Below are 15,483 nucleotides of genomic sequence, written 5' to 3' on the forward strand. Positions count from 1 at the left end.
AGTAGGATCTCATAGCTGCTGACGTGCACAAGGCAGCTGTGGATGAAGAATCCCTCAAAATTATGTGGTTCTTACATTTGGGAAGATTGCTTAAAGCATGGAGAGAGTGATTCTTCCTGTTAGATGCTACTCCCTGGTAAGAGAACCAAGGAAAAGCAACTAATAACAAGAACAGATTAACATAGTAAAGAAAAAGTGTATTCTGCATTCTCTTGTCCCTTTTCTTCTTTCTTTGATCTCTGGAGTTGAAGTTTATTTCACTATTTCATTCTGTTTCCTATTTTCCAAATACCCATCATATATTAGGTACCTTGATTATATAAAAAAACATCTCAGCCAGGCATGGTGGCACACACCTGTAGTCCCAGCTACTCGGGAGGCTGAGGCAGGAGGATCACTTGAGCCCAGGAGTTCAAGGCTGCCGTGAGCTGTGATCGTGCCACTGCACTCCAGCCTGGGCAACAGAGCAAGATCCTGTCTCTAAAACAGACACACACACACAAACACACATGCACGTGTGTGTGCGTCCTTCCATCAAGATGTACCCCCATTCCTCAGGCTGTGGCCTGCCTGCACCCATTGTTTCACTTGCTGGCACTCTGCTGTTTTGCTCTGAGCATCTGTTAGCTCTGTCGAATGCTAGGGTTTGCTCTTCCTGCCCGTCTGTCTCATGTTCCAGTGGAGCTGCTGCACTCTGCCACCGCACTTCAGAATCAATCCTCACTCGTCACTTGACGGTCCTGTGTTTGGAGCAGAGGGGACCAGGGTACGTGGGTCTGTCTCCCAAAGGTGGGGCTGTACGCACACAAAGTCTGCTCTGACTGGAGGTTGGAAGGCAGGTCGTGCCCCAGGTGACTCGATCTTCAGTTCCCCTGGCTGTTCACGCATAACCTGTAACAGCAGCCACCACTTGTAGGATTTCTGGTATTTACTGTGCTGAGCCTCTGTTGTCATAGTCAGTTTTATATCTTCAAATAATAAAGCTTTGTTTAAGTGTCAGTAACTAGTAATGTTGAAGCAGTGATGTCCATCAGAGTTTATGTTATGCTAAGCAATTTCAATGCTTTGCGCATGCGTGCGCAAGAGAGAGAGCTATCAATTCAATGAATACATGGGAGATTTTATTCTCAGATAAAGGAAATTGGTAGAGAAAACAGTCTTGCTCGTGTTTGTTTTTCTCAAATCTTTTTTTCCATCCGAGGCCTGGATTACTCCCAAGGTGAAAGGGGTGATGTCTGGAAATCGTTAATCCGTGGGATTTGCTCATGGTGTATAAAATTTTCAGAAAGAATTTGCCTTTTAAATATGATTTCCTGATTGACTATAGCAGACATAAATCCAGGAAGGACAACTCTGTTGGAGCAGCCAGGATCCCTCTTAGCGGCTCAGCCGTATGGGATTTGGGGGTGGGGGGTGTGGAGTAGAAATAAAGATTGTTCCCGTGGGTGGGGCAGGAGAGAGAGGAGGCCGAGGGAAAGGAAGAGAATAACAGTACGTGGCAACACAGCAAAGCTGCCAGGGTGGGGTGCGGCATAGGCTTGGCTTTCTGGGAATTAGCTGCTGTCTCCCTGAGAACCTAGCTTTATTTCCGTTTATATGAGAGGAAGAAATTGGGAGACACCCTTTGTGCCTCCTGTCCTGGTACTGGTTTCAGTTCTTGAAGTGCTCATTTATCATATTCAGAAACATTCTCTTATCCCCTTGGTTGTACAGAGTTCTCGTGGCCTATTTTCAGAGACAACTAAGCTACACTAAAGCTGAAGGTATTGGCTGAGGGCCTTTTGCTTAGCTCTTTTCCTCCCATCTTGTCCTTGTGTCCGTCCTCGGGCACTCTTGTCAGCACAAGCATATACATATGCGTCCTTACACACCAAATCACAGTTTGTTTCCTGGCTATTTTTTTACTATAGCATTAAGAGACCAAATTCCTGTATGTGTCTTGTCTTTCTCCAAATGGAAAGATACCCGTTTCTGATACTTACACACAGCTATGGATGCATCTGTGTTTTCCCTTGGATTCCAGGTCATAGCTCAGCTCTTCTTCCCTCCCACCTGCACCCCCTTAGGCCAAGTTCTTATTAAGCACTGTTTAATGAGGAGCTGTGTCTGCCAAAGGCTTCAAATGCAGTGAGACCCTCAGTGTCACCGCCTGTCCATTAGCATTCGGCAGTAGATGTCTAGATACCTGGATAGTCTGTTGTGTTTGATTTGACGCAGGAGTTGAAATACTAGCGTGACTAATGGCAAATTGTCTCTGCCTACTGTTCCAGCTCCTCCAACTCCAGCACAAACACACACACACACACACACACACCCTTAACCTGACCTTGAAATAACTGCCACTCACTAGAGTCTCCTCCAGAGGCTAGCCTCTGCTGGGAAGCCCTCGTACAGATGCGCTATCAAATCTCTTAGTTCCTGGGTAGTCGAACTTGGCTCTTTTCTTCTTTGTGGCACTGTAGTCTGGATAGACTGAGAAGGAGCCAGTGGATGTGTTCTTTATAATCTACATTTACCTCCTTCGTTAAGTTATTCCTTGTTTATTGAGATACTGTCAAGGTCAGGGGGTTCCTTTTGTTTACACGGGGCAACTCCACTCCCAATGCAATTGATATGTTAGAGAAAGAAGAAAATGGAGTGTGGTGACAAGAGGATTATGTTTTACCCAGCAGGCAACAAGCGTGTTGCTGTTTTTCAGACCCATATGTCTAGCAGACATGTTATGATGCCAAGAAGTGTTGTTGTGCTTGACTGCAGCAAACAGTTATCGCAGGGGTACATTAGGCACCAGGCCTCCAGGGTCGAGAATGGACTGGCAGTTACGGATTTCAGTCCCAGCGTGTGTGTACAGGTGTGCAGAGAGTTGAAGGTCACCCTTTTTGCCTGTGGCCAACTGCCTGCCTAGTTTTTCCTTTTAAATCCATCATCAGTCCTCATTTGGCCTGCTTAAAAAGTATGGCCTCTCTTCTCCCTTTTCTGCCTTATTTTTCCCCCATGCCTAGAGTTTACCCCTGATTTCTCATTGATAAATATGTAGCTCTGGAACTTTACAGTAGGGAAGTCATTCAGATACAGATAATGTATAGAGAGAAAGATACATATGTATAGATATATATCTGCACTAATATTTAATTCCTCCCTTTTTTTGCTAAAACACAATAAATGATTTATTGTGGAGAAGCAAGCTGCAAGCCAAGAACTAAATTGAAAATGTTTTCTCATCTTTATTAGCTCTTAACAGTAAGAAAGAAGAATTTTGGAACACATCTCTATTCCTGGTGTTTCTGACTACAGCAGGGTGGGTGGCTTTCTTGATTTCTTGCTTCTAGTTATCTTATTCTCTCTCATTAGACCACCCCTTCAGGGTGCAGACTGTGTGCACCCTTGATGGGTAACTTGTGATAACTTCTGTGCCTCACAGGAGCATTCTCTTCATCTAATGCCCCATTTGTACGCACTGTTTTCATCTGTATATACATGTTAGCCCACCTGTGGGTGAATGGCCTTAGATTCATGTATGTTACAAGTTTCCGAGGATTAAAGCAAGCACTTGAGATACCTACAGCTTTGACATCCTTTGTAAGCACATAAATAGATATCTATGTGCTCAGCAGATTCCCTTCCCTCACTGGGGACAAGCCGCTAACCCTTTGCCCTCTATACACATCCCTTAGATTTCATTTGAGTAGCATTATAAATCCTGTTTTGTATCTCTTTACAGCTTTTTTTTTTTTTGGACATAGTCTCACTCTGTCACCTGGGCTAGAGTGCAGTGGCATCATCATAGCTCACTGCAACCTCATAGTCCTGGGCTCAAGGGATCCTCCTGCCTCAGCCTCCGGAGTAGCTGGGTCTACAGGCATGCACCATGATGCCCAGCTAATTTTTATATTTTTAATAGAGACGGGGTCTCGCTCTTGCTCAGCCTGGTCTCGAACTCCTGAGCTCAAGCGATCCTCCCGCCTCGGCCTCCCAGAGTGCTAAGATTACAGGCGTGAGCCACCGCGCCCGATTCTCCTTACAGCTTTGAGGACAGAATGTTTTTCCTCTGTATCTGAGTCAAGAAATAGGAGATGTTTTGTTTTGCTTCACTGGAGTAGGGTAATGCATCATTAAAGAAAAATTGGCAACAGATTTCTGGGCCATAAAACTAAGAGGAAATGATTACTTGTTATTTTCAAAAATTATTCTCATGTCTCTTCACATTTCAAAACCTGTCATCTTTTGCAGTTTTCATAGGCGTACTTACACTTTAACAAACCATAAAGCCCTTTTAAATCTGAAGTCTTTGGAGAGAGTTTTTACTTCTAGAACTAGATTTCTGTTAGCAGTAAGATTCCTGGCAAACATTTATTCATCTCAGTGACCTAGTGGTCCCTGGACCTGAACTGCTGGTAGCAAGTGAGTATTTACTAGTCCTCTCCTGAACCCACTACATAGATTGGGGGAGTGAGAAAGTTATTGAGCATAAGTGATTCCCTGGTCCAAATACTTTATTAATTAAACAAGTAGTAATAGTAATCGTTTATAAGGGATGCTGAGGAAAGGGACCTGCTTAGTGTACAGCTAATATTCTAAGTACTTAGAAAATATTTATATTGTGAATAATATTATTCTGAAGTTTTTGCTTGTTTTGTCATGATTTTTTATTTTTGTTTTAGAAGATGAATGTAAGACAGTCACAGTCTATAAAATCTGTGTGAGGGAGTCAAATAGATATACATGAAAAATGGTTGTGAGGTGGAGATTAGGATTTGGAGCTCTGGAGTTTCTTGCCTTTAACTTTAAGAAGCCTGTCTTTTAATTTTTCCTAAAATTTTAGAGTTTTTTTAACTAACAACTAAAAGAATGGCAGCTGTGTTATAACAGACTACTTTTTTCTCAGTGACTGTACCCTCCAGGTAAGCACAAACTTGGTATAAAACTGCTGAAACTTTCCAGATTCCAGTGCTAACAATAAGGTTTGTTTTTTGATGGGGATTATATAGGTGTATCTTATAAGCTATCCTAGGTACAGACCTGCTCGGTATGTTTTTGTCCAGTGTATTTCCTGCAGGAAAAGGATAGTGAGGGCCATTCTAGAATGTATATTTTGTTTGTTTGTTAGAATCGAAGCTGAGTAAGGACCGTAACACCAAAAACATTTAGGGAATCCATTCGTTATTCTTCTGTTTGTGCTTCAGCTGGGAAGGCTAATTGTTTAAGAGGTAGGATCTCAGAGGCCATTAAGAATTTAAAAAGTGTGTCCATTCCCCAGGCAGTGCGTGGGGATGGGGAGGCATGGGCAATATATATAGCCTGAACTTTTGTACCCCCATAATGAGCTGAAAAACAAAAAAATAAAAAAATTAAATAAAAATAAAATAAATAATAAAATTAAAAAAAAGAATTTAAAAAGTGTTGAATTTCACAACTATATATTTAAAGACTAAGTCACCTAAGCCTCAAATCAAGGCAAAGGGATTTATTTAGCAATTTAAGGGTTTCCCTGTAGTAAATGTCAAAATTAAAGTTAAAACAAAGGTAAATCATGAATTTACACATTTTAATTCTTATACATACCCAATGCATTAATTATACTATTTTGTGAATTTTTTTTTTAAACGTACAGTAGGACTTTGCCTTATTCTTAATATTCCCATTAGCTAAAACTAGATATGGCATGGTACAAAGACATTCACTAAATGCTTGTTAACTGAATTATGATTTTTTTAATTGTTTGTTCACAAATTCACTGCATTTAAGTAAGAACATAACACATAGCTCCACACCTTTGCGAAGAGGCTTGACACCCTCTCCTTCTTCTCCCTGACCCTGAAGTACATCATTGGCCAAGAAGATAGCTTAGTTATTGAGGGAAGAGACTCTGAAGAATATTAATGGATTTTATTTCCTTGCCTCCTTATTTTACTTGCAGAGTGTAGCCCTCTGCTGGGGCCTCTGGACAGGAATGCCATTCAAAGACAGTCCTGTTTCTGGAAAGTTAATCAGTTAGTTATTCTGGGCTTTCTTAATGTACGCTACATTGAGAGACAGCAGTGTAATGGTAGTCCAACAGGAGATCAAAACTACCACTAACATGTATGCAGTTAACATATGGACAGTTGAACCTGCTTCTGACGACTTCAGCAGGTAAAAAGAACAAAAATATTCTATAGCCACTTCAGGGCTGTGAGTTAGCCACATAATAATCATGTTAAATATAAAAGTCGTTTGCCGGGAAGACAGTAAGTGATGAATAATGTTAGCCTTAAAGAATGGCATCTGGCTGGGCGCGGTAGCTCACGCCTGTAATCCTAGCATATTGGGAGGCCAAGGTGGGAGCATCACTTGAGGCCAGGAGTTCAAGACCAGCCTAAGCAACATAGTGAGACCCCATCTCTACAAAAATTTTTAAAAAACAACCAGGAATAGTGGCATGCGTCTGTAGTCTCAGCTACTTGGGAGGCTGAGGCAGGAGGATCACTTAAGCCCAGGAGTTAGAGGCTGCAATGAGATATGATCACACCACTGCACTCTAGTCTGGGCAACAGAGTAAGACCCTGTCTCAAAAAAAAAGAAGAAAAAGAATTGCATCTTCCAAACAACAAAATGTTAGTACCTTAAAGGCAAACACCTCAAGTCCCAAATAATATTCAGTACCTATCATCCAGTCTTTGTGAAAAGAATATACCACACCTCTTGAATTGAGTTCCTAGAACTAATCTATACTTAGAGTAAATATGTGGCACAGAAACATTACAGTGGAAAGAGAAAAGCAGGCACTCTTGTTAACTGGTTGGGCGGGCCTTCACTGTGCACATTCCATCCTGATATTGAAGCCAAATGGTCTAGGAAAATGTGTTCAGATCTCATAGATAAATGAATTGCAGAAGTGGAATACTGTAGAATCTTCAGTTACTATTTATATTGAACTATACAGGAACAACTCATCTGTCTTCCAAGTGGCTGTTAGTCATCTAACCTCACTTAAGTGGAAATGAGGTTGAAATCTACACCTCCAGAAGACCACCAGCCCCCTGTCACCCTGTGCTGTCAAATGCTGGCCTCAGAACCCTAATGGAGAATCTGATACATAAATAAATCCTTAGAAGAAACAAAGCTCTCAGTACTTCAGCCAAAAATTCCTCATCCTTTTTTATAATTTAAATTATTTTCCTTAACAATTTGTTAAATGTAGGATTGGGGGAATATTGATATTTGGGTGGTAGATTTGGTATGCACAAAGGTTATCTTGACAAGTTCGTTTTTCAACTTATTTTTTCCCATTGCAAAAAAAGATACATAACTATAGCTCTGCATGCAACCAATTTGGCCTGACCACATTTCTGGTGATTTTTAGTAGGACTGTTTGCCAATGGACTGAGGTCGTATGTGGACAAGAGACACAACTTACAGATCCTAGAAGACATTCTCTTTCTACTTGGCAAATGTCCCTCACCCCTCTTGAGATCAGGCTGTGGCAGTTCTTCTACCTTCTGGGAAACCCATTTTCTTTTCTAAGTGGCCTGCTCAAATTAGATAGGAGAAGAAGAAAGAGATAAAGTCATTTCCCACATGATTGACATGGCTCATATGATCAGAGAGGCCAAAGAAATTTTTTAATGGATGGATTTGGGGACTATGCTAGCTAGGCTATTTTGTATACTTTCACATAGTAAGCTCGATAGTTAAAAAAAAAAAAACAGGCATTTCCTTTGATCAGAAGAAAGGATAGACACTCTGGTCATTGCATAGAATTAGGTGGGGTTTTTAAAAATTTTTTTGGAGGGGTGGTTTTTGGTTTTTTTAATTGATATACCATAGTTTACATATTTTGGGAGTACATTGTGATATTTTGATACCTTTATACAATGTGTAATGATCAAATCTAAGTAATTGAGATATCTATCACTTCGAATATTTATCTTTTCTTTGTAGAATGAGTTTTTATCCTGGAAAAAATTTCAAATGCCATTATTTTATAAGATTTCAGTTGGACTTTGAAAAATTTCAGAGTGCAAAAATACTATCATGTTGTATATTTAATCAATTAGCACTTAAGTTTGAAATGCACTTAAATGAGTTTGAGATTCATTTTTGATGGAGAACAAGAACCTTAAAAGTCAGCATCCCCAGTCATAGCCATGGTAGTGAGCTAGTATCCTTCTAAATCCCATTCTACTATAAACATCTTTGCGTCTTCCAAACAATGTTCCATTATGACCATTTATCTCATCGTCCCATTTTTCAGTGGTCATACTTTTTTATGCCAACTTGGCAATGCAAAATGGCATTTACTTCAGATATCAGCTCTGTTAGCCTTGCAGCCCTGATGTGGCTTTTTTTGTGATGACACTGCTACACACACACACACACACACGCGGAGTGGGAATAAATTTCACAAACCCAGTGAAAATCCAAAAAGGGATTTTTTTTTTACCAATGTATCTGTGAAAGAAGAGAGAGAAACCTAAGCTTTAAAAAATGGGAAATGAAATAGGGATGCATTGCTTGGAGTCAGGGGAATGTGATGATAGAACCATGACTAAAGAGTTTCGTCATTGTCACTCAAAGTGTGCATGCATTTGAAGTAATATTGCCTGTTAATTACCTTCAGAGACTACACTTGGGAATTCTTTTTGAACTTTCTACAGTGAGCATGCATTTGTGGTCAGAAATAAAATACAATTCTTTTTGAGAGGTTGGTGTTGATTGTAAAAACTATCCAACTTCCCCACTCTTCCCCAGTGCTTGATTGAAACACTCTTTTCCTTCTGTGTCTGGCGGGGTTGATGTGCCAGTCGGGGGCAGGAAATCCCAGCTCAGAGCTGGGACCAGAGCCTGCTGATTAGGGATCGCTGGCAGAACCCAGGAGCCTTCCACGAAGCACTTTAGTGTTTAACCTTTGTCCTTATAGAATTGGGTGTTTAAAAAAATAAAAATAATTCTAAATTGATTCACTTTCTCTGGTCTGTCTAGCCAGGCTGCAGCTTCTGTGGCATAGTATACTGTGTAGTTTAAACTTAGGACTCTGGTATTTTTAGTAAGCTAAAGATTGTTTTAGCCACGAAGCCCTGGCTCTTCACTTTCTTATAATTATTTCCTGGAAATAGTATTAGAAACAAAGGAAATGAGCTATATTTTTATGCAACAATTAAAAAATATTTTCCAGTAATACATAATGTCCTGAACAGTATGCACAATCTAATGTCAAATAGATAAACAGCGTACGAAACAAAATGTGAGGTATGAAACTGTTAAAATTGATTTATGTAAGTTTATAAAAAGACTTGGCAGAAAATCACCAAAATGTTGCAAATGATTACTTCTTGATGGAATACCTATACAAGTGTATGCAATTTTATTGTTTTCTTTATACAGTTCTTTTTTTTCCAGATTTTTCAGAGTAAAATGTATATTGTTTTCATAATAAAAAAACATAAAACTTTATTCATTTTTAAAAACTGTTTATTAAAGAGAAATAAAGGAAAGTAGCTGGAGCAGCCCTCCGAGGGGGCCAAGGAGGAATCAGTGTTGCTGTCCAAGTAATACCAGGCCCTGCTTCTGTTGACTCGAGGATTATTGAGCTCCTTATTCTTTAGTTGGGTCAGCGGTGCTCTGCTGATGAAAATTGCCAGCCTGGTGGCATGCGACAGGTACAGAGCTCCGCTGTGTGGGCCCTGGGAACAGGCTGAGAGTTGCCAGCGTTTGGCAGTGCTTTGCGGCTCCCACAGCTGCGGGCTGTCAGGCAGGTGCTGCGCTAAGGGTCGGTGGTCTGTGACAGGAGATCTGGCCCGACTCTTCCTGAGCTCCCACTACCAAACACCTGGCCAGAGTATCGTCGCAGGAGCTGTCCAACGAAGTCCTGGCACGGGAGTCATCAGTCAGTTAATGAGCTTCCAGCGGCAGGGGTGGGGGGTGGGGGGGGCGGTCAAACGAATAGTTGTTCATCCAGGGTACAGGGAATAGAAAAGAAAAGGTTAGAGCAGGTCTGTTATTTAAGAAAAACACAGAACCAGTGTTACAAGTAAGAATTTTAGAGAGTCCCTGGCTGTGAGTCCGGTGTTGGTATTATGTAAGGACTTATCAGTCAGTGTTTGAAAAGAATATTGGATGGCCTCTGTAAAATGAAAGTGGGAGCTTAAGCCAGGATGAGGCAGATTTAGCAATGAGTTCTCTCATCGCATCTCTCGGCCAAGAAAAACATGCACCTTCTTCAGAGACAGAATTTTTCTTCCATTCCAAGAGGTGGAGGAACACTTGAAGTATATATGGTCCAGGCTTTCAGATGAGCAGTTTTCACTAGCTGTTTTTCCTAACCTATTCGTAAATAAGTGAAAACAGAAATTGTGAGGTAACTTGAGTTTTTCTGCGTCAGGAATATCATCTCTGTAAAAACAAGTGGTCCTGTGCTTGACCCCCTGCCTACGTACAGAACTCTCATCCGGTGTGGCCACACTAGGCCAGCATGGTGGCTGGGTGTGACAGTGTAAATGTGCACCTGCGTGTGGAGACACTTCTTTGTATAATCCTGAAGATTTCAGTAACGATCAGAAGAGCTTTAGTCTTTGGTCAGTTTTCTTTGATTTGGGAGGCATAAGGAATATTTGAACTTCTCATTTCAGATTGACCCTGACTTCCCTTATTTTTTTCACCTCAGATCATCCAGCCCCTCTTAGAACTTGACCAAAATAGAAGCAAACTAAAGTTGTATATTGGACACCTGACAGCCCTCTGCCATGACCGAGACCCCCTGATCCTTCGTGGACTCACTCCACCAGCTTCCTATAACCTGGACGATGACCAGGCAGCTTGGGAGAACGAGCTGCAGAAGATGACCCAGGAGCAGGTAAGCCTCCCGCTGGGGCTTCGACAGGAGCCTGTTCAAGTCCAGCTGCTGTTCAGGTTAATGCAGTGAGAACTACCTTGGGGATTCAGTATTTGGATCCAAGATTTTCTGGTGGGGGGGTTCCAGAGTTTTGTACTGATTTCTATTTTATTTTTTTAATTGAGAAATTTAAAAACGTATATGTTTATCATGTACAACATACTGTTTTGAAATACGTGTACATTGTGGAATGACAAAATCAAGCTAATTAACATATGCATTACCTAATTTTTTTTATGGTGAGAACGCAAAATCTACTCTCTTTGCAATTTTCAAGAATAAAATACATTGTTATTGACTATCTATAGTCAGCATTTTGTATAATACATAGATTTCTTGAACTTATTCCCCTGATCTTACTGAAACTTTGTACCCTTTGACCAACATCTTCCCCACCCCCGCTATTGGTAACCACCATTCTTTTCTTAGATTCAAGATTATTGGTAATGAAGAGTCTTCAGCAGATATTTGGGATTACCTTTTGAAGAAAGTGCCACTTGAGTCTTGCATCAGTATGACTTACTCAGTTATCAGAAAGGGCTGATTTTTAAGGAAGAGTGTTAAGGATAATCTGTTCACGTGCCATAGGTTATTACATAGATGTGGTGACCACTGAAGGAAAGTCTGAGTTAAGGAGGTTTGCATAAGACATTTTTCTTTTAAGAGACAGTCTCACTCTGTCGTCCAGGCTGGAGTGCAGTGATGCAATCACAGCTCACTGCAGCCTCAAACTCCTAGACTGAAGCGATCCTCCTTCCTCAGCCTCCCAAGTAGCAAGCCACCTTGCCAGCTAATTCTTTTTTCATTTTTTTAGAGATGAAGTGTTGCTATGTTGCCCAGGCTAGTCTTGAACTCCTGGCCTCAAGCAATTCTCCCACCTCAGCCTCCCAAAGTGCAAGGATTACAGGCATGAGCCATTGCACTTGGCAGGATAGGGATTTTTGACAAGTCAATAGCATGTGTCTTCAGTTGTGTCTTAAGTTGTTTCTAGGGAACTGTAGGTTACAATATAGCCTTGAGTTTTTAAGTAAAAAAACCATTAGATGAATTAGTTTAGGTTTAACCCAATGTCTCAGTCCATTCGGGCTGCTATAACAAAATACCATGGAGTGCATGGCTTACAAAAAATAGACATCTATTTCTCACAGTTCTGGAGACTGGAAGTCCCAAATCAGGGTGCCAGCATGGTTGGTTTCTGGTGAGGGCTCCCTTCCAGGTTGCAGACTGCCCATCTCATGGCCTGATCACCGCCCGGAGGCCCCGCCTCCTCATGCCATCACGTTAGGGGTTAGGATTTCAATTTAGGAATTGGGGTGGGGCACAAACAAATGTAGCATAGGGGGTCTGTGTTACATTTTCTGTTTACTGTCGCTTGTAAAAATCCAGTAATTTCTTTTTTTTTTTTTTACATGTTATGATTTTTAGTTCAATAATGACATGATAAGGCTAGCTTGGAGACAAAAATTGTGAATAAAAAAGAGCGAACAGGATAAGGATAGGGATAGCAAGCAGACACGGAAAGTGAAGGAAAGAAAAATTGGATGAACTCTGAGAAAGAGAAAGAGAAAAAGAGCAGGGCTTAAAATATTAATTCAAAGCTCCTTTTGCTCCTAGTTTACAGATAGAAGTGGGTGATATCCCTTACCCTGTTACAGGTTATAGGCATACCAACCAAAAGACTAAAGAAATGCACAGATGTTGTAAATTTACTAAAACTCTGCATCAGGATTTGGTAGGTATGCACTGTTCCAGCTAAGTACTTCCTATGTGTTAAACATTGTTTGTTTACTCATAGTATGTGAAGGAAAATTGGGTTGAATATAAAACCCACTGTGGTGTGAGGTCAGTGATGGCAGTGACAACCCACAAGTCAAGAAACTCGAGCCATCTCTACATTGGGAAAAAAACACGAGTCAGCTCCGGCGGTCCCCGACCCTGCTGCCAGCCAGCAGGGCAGCAGGGGCCCACTGGGCTGCCCCTCCAGGGAGACCCCGCTGCAGCAGGAATCTGCTGGTGACAGCTCGCTGTGCACCCCGGTGTGCAGAAAGAGCCATTCCAGCACCAGCAGAGGTGACTTTACAATCTCCAGACCCAGATATTTCTCTCCGAAGTGGAGTGGAGGAAGGAGAACCGCAAGCTAAAGGCAATGAAAAGAGGAAAAATTGACACTTAGAGAAGTTGTGATGAACGTGTCGCGAAGGCCAGTTGACCAAGGCAGGTAAGGGAATACCTGGCGAAACAGAGCAGGAGCAGGTCTGAAGGGCACGGTGAGCTGCCCCCTAGTGTGTTAAGGGAATTGGCGGCGTGTTTATCGGCTCTCCCAGTTAGTTTTAAAGAAACCTGAAGAAATGGACAAAGACGGAGAAAAGGCCACCAGCTGCGATTCTGCCCTTCCAGAGGCAAAGAGGCTTATGTCATCCCGTATGATCGGGTGATCGATGCCAGTCATGGGGAGGAACGACTGTGTGGAAATAATGGATTTGCAACATCCAGTCTCGGAGGAAACACGTGTATTAGCAAGTTTATAATAAAGCTTCTTAAATAAACTGCATTGCTTTTCATTTTCACTTTCCAGTTATGAAACCAGCAGATGATGAAAAGACCATATGACAGCACAGCATGTACTCCGGGAGCATTTGTATTCCTGGGATATTACATCTCGCAGGCAGGGCACCTGGGGGCGTGAGCCGCCCGTACTCTCATTGCGCAGGTAATGAAGCACTGGGAAAGCGAAGGCAGATGAAATAGCCTGCTCATCGCAAGTGAGTCCTCCTTTAGTGCTCTTGTACTGACTGACGATGACAAGTGTGAAATCGCCAGGGTTGTACCTCCCTGTTTCTGGCACGCATCACGCACTTGGGATGAGCACGTGTGTGCAGAAAGTGGGAGTCAGGGCGATTTCTACAGACCGGGCTGTTAACCTGAAGTTGTAAAATTTCACAGTGTGGAAGATGACAGTGGAAGATCAGTGAGGCTCTACAACATTCTTGAGGCCCCACAGAAAATCAGGAGAACTGACGCTACCCTTTCAGTGTTCTGGAATGTTCTAAAGTTCACTTTTTAGTCTTGAGTTGGGGGTGTATGTTAAATATGTGATGCTCACTCATGATGCTGCTACTAGTTGTATTTTTATTAGACTGAGGTGTGTTAGAGCCAGAAGGGGCCTTATGAATTGTCTAGTCTAGCCCCCATTTGAATGGTTGCTCATAGAGGCCTGGAAATATGTCGGAGATCACATTCCTAGTGAGAAGCAAGTCTGTGACTAAAACCCAGGTCTCATACTTCCTTAGCTGGTGTTTCTACCACTTGTGTGCTGTCGAGGATGCTTAGAAGTTCCAATAATGAGGATATTAAGATGTGTGCCAGTTAATCTAGCATTAGGTAATAGATATGTATGAAAATAAGTACAAGCTATTTTGGCTACATATCATTAGTGGAAGATTGTCAGTAATTGTTAACTTTTTTAATACCACTGGGCATTTTTATTATTAATTGAAAATTAATCAGTGAGCTTGTGGCTATGTCAATAAAGCCATTCTAAATCCTAGTAAAAACAGTGCCCGAGTCTTATGCTCTGATTTAGTAGGAAGTAAAATGCAGGATATGGAGTTGAGTATCTTGTACTTGGTGCTCACTGGAGCTAGGCACAGCCAGGAGGCCCAGTGAGGATGTGTCTCTGTGCAGCAAGCTTCCTTCCTCAAGGCAGAGCCTTTCACAGAGATACTAAAGAACAGGTCTGTGGATGGAATACTACATGGCCATTAAAAATCATGCTGCACGCCGGGCGCGGTGGCTCACGCCTGCAATCCTAACACTCTGGGAGGCCGAGGCGGGTGGATCACTCGAGGTCAGGAGTTCGAGACCAGCCTGAGCAAGAGCGAGACCCCGTCTCTACTAAAAAATAGAAAGAAATTATCTGGCCAACTAAAAATATATATAGAAAAAATTAGCCAGGCATGGTGGCTCATGTCTGTAGTCCCAGCTACTCGGGAGGCTGAGGCAGAAGGATTGCTTGAGCCCAGGAGTTTGAGGTTGCTGTGAGCTAGGCTGATGCCACGGCACTCACTCTAGCCTGGGCAACAAAGTGAGACAGAGACACAAAAAAAAAAATAATAATGCTGCAGTAGAAACACATTTCTTGACAGTGAAAAATGTTTATGATCTATTGCTAAGTGAAAAATAACAGGTTTCATAGCAGTGTTCAGAGAATACCATCATTTTTGTTAAAAAAAAATTGTGTGTGTATATATGAAATATATTAAATTATATCAGTAAATGAAGTTGGATCCATGTATACCAAAGTGGTGAAATGATAAAATGGTCATCTGTGGATGGTGGGATTATCTGTGAGTTTCTCTTTGTACTTTTCTGTATTTTCTGAGGTTCCTGCATTATGTATGTATTACTTTTGTAATTAGAAAAAAATAAATATTTTTTTCCGTAAAAAAGGGAGAAAGAAATGCAAACTGGAGAGCCTTACAGCTGCACCTACTTCCCCATATTGTGGATGGTGCCTGATAATGCATAGACATGTTTAACAGCCTAACTAGTCATCCAGGATGCCTCTCTTGTTTGATGCGAAAAGGGTAAGGCCTGCTTCTCAAATTTAGCAG

The 15,483-nt window shown here is 41.6% G+C and overlaps 1 protein-coding gene across 3 annotated transcripts in view; it reads left to right on the forward strand.

The window, feature by feature from the left end:
- The window catches only part of ERC1 (ELKS/RAB6-interacting/CAST family member 1), a 486,201-nt gene that overhangs the window by 429,909 nt on the left and 40,809 nt on the right, over positions 1 to 15,483 (forward strand). For all 3 annotated transcript variants that reach the window (XM_069491669.1, XM_069491670.1, XM_069491671.1), the window contains one exon: positions 10,643 to 10,831. In XM_069491669.1, coding sequence (XP_069347770.1) covers positions 10,643 to 10,831 — 189 coding nt within the window. The remainder of the gene's footprint in view (positions 1 to 10,642; positions 10,832 to 15,483) is intronic.

Source organism: Eulemur rufifrons, chromosome 16 (genome assembly GCF_041146395.1).
Source record: "Eulemur rufifrons isolate Redbay chromosome 16, OSU_ERuf_1, whole genome shotgun sequence".
Lineage (NCBI taxonomy): Eukaryota > Metazoa > Chordata > Mammalia > Primates > Lemuridae > Eulemur > Eulemur rufifrons.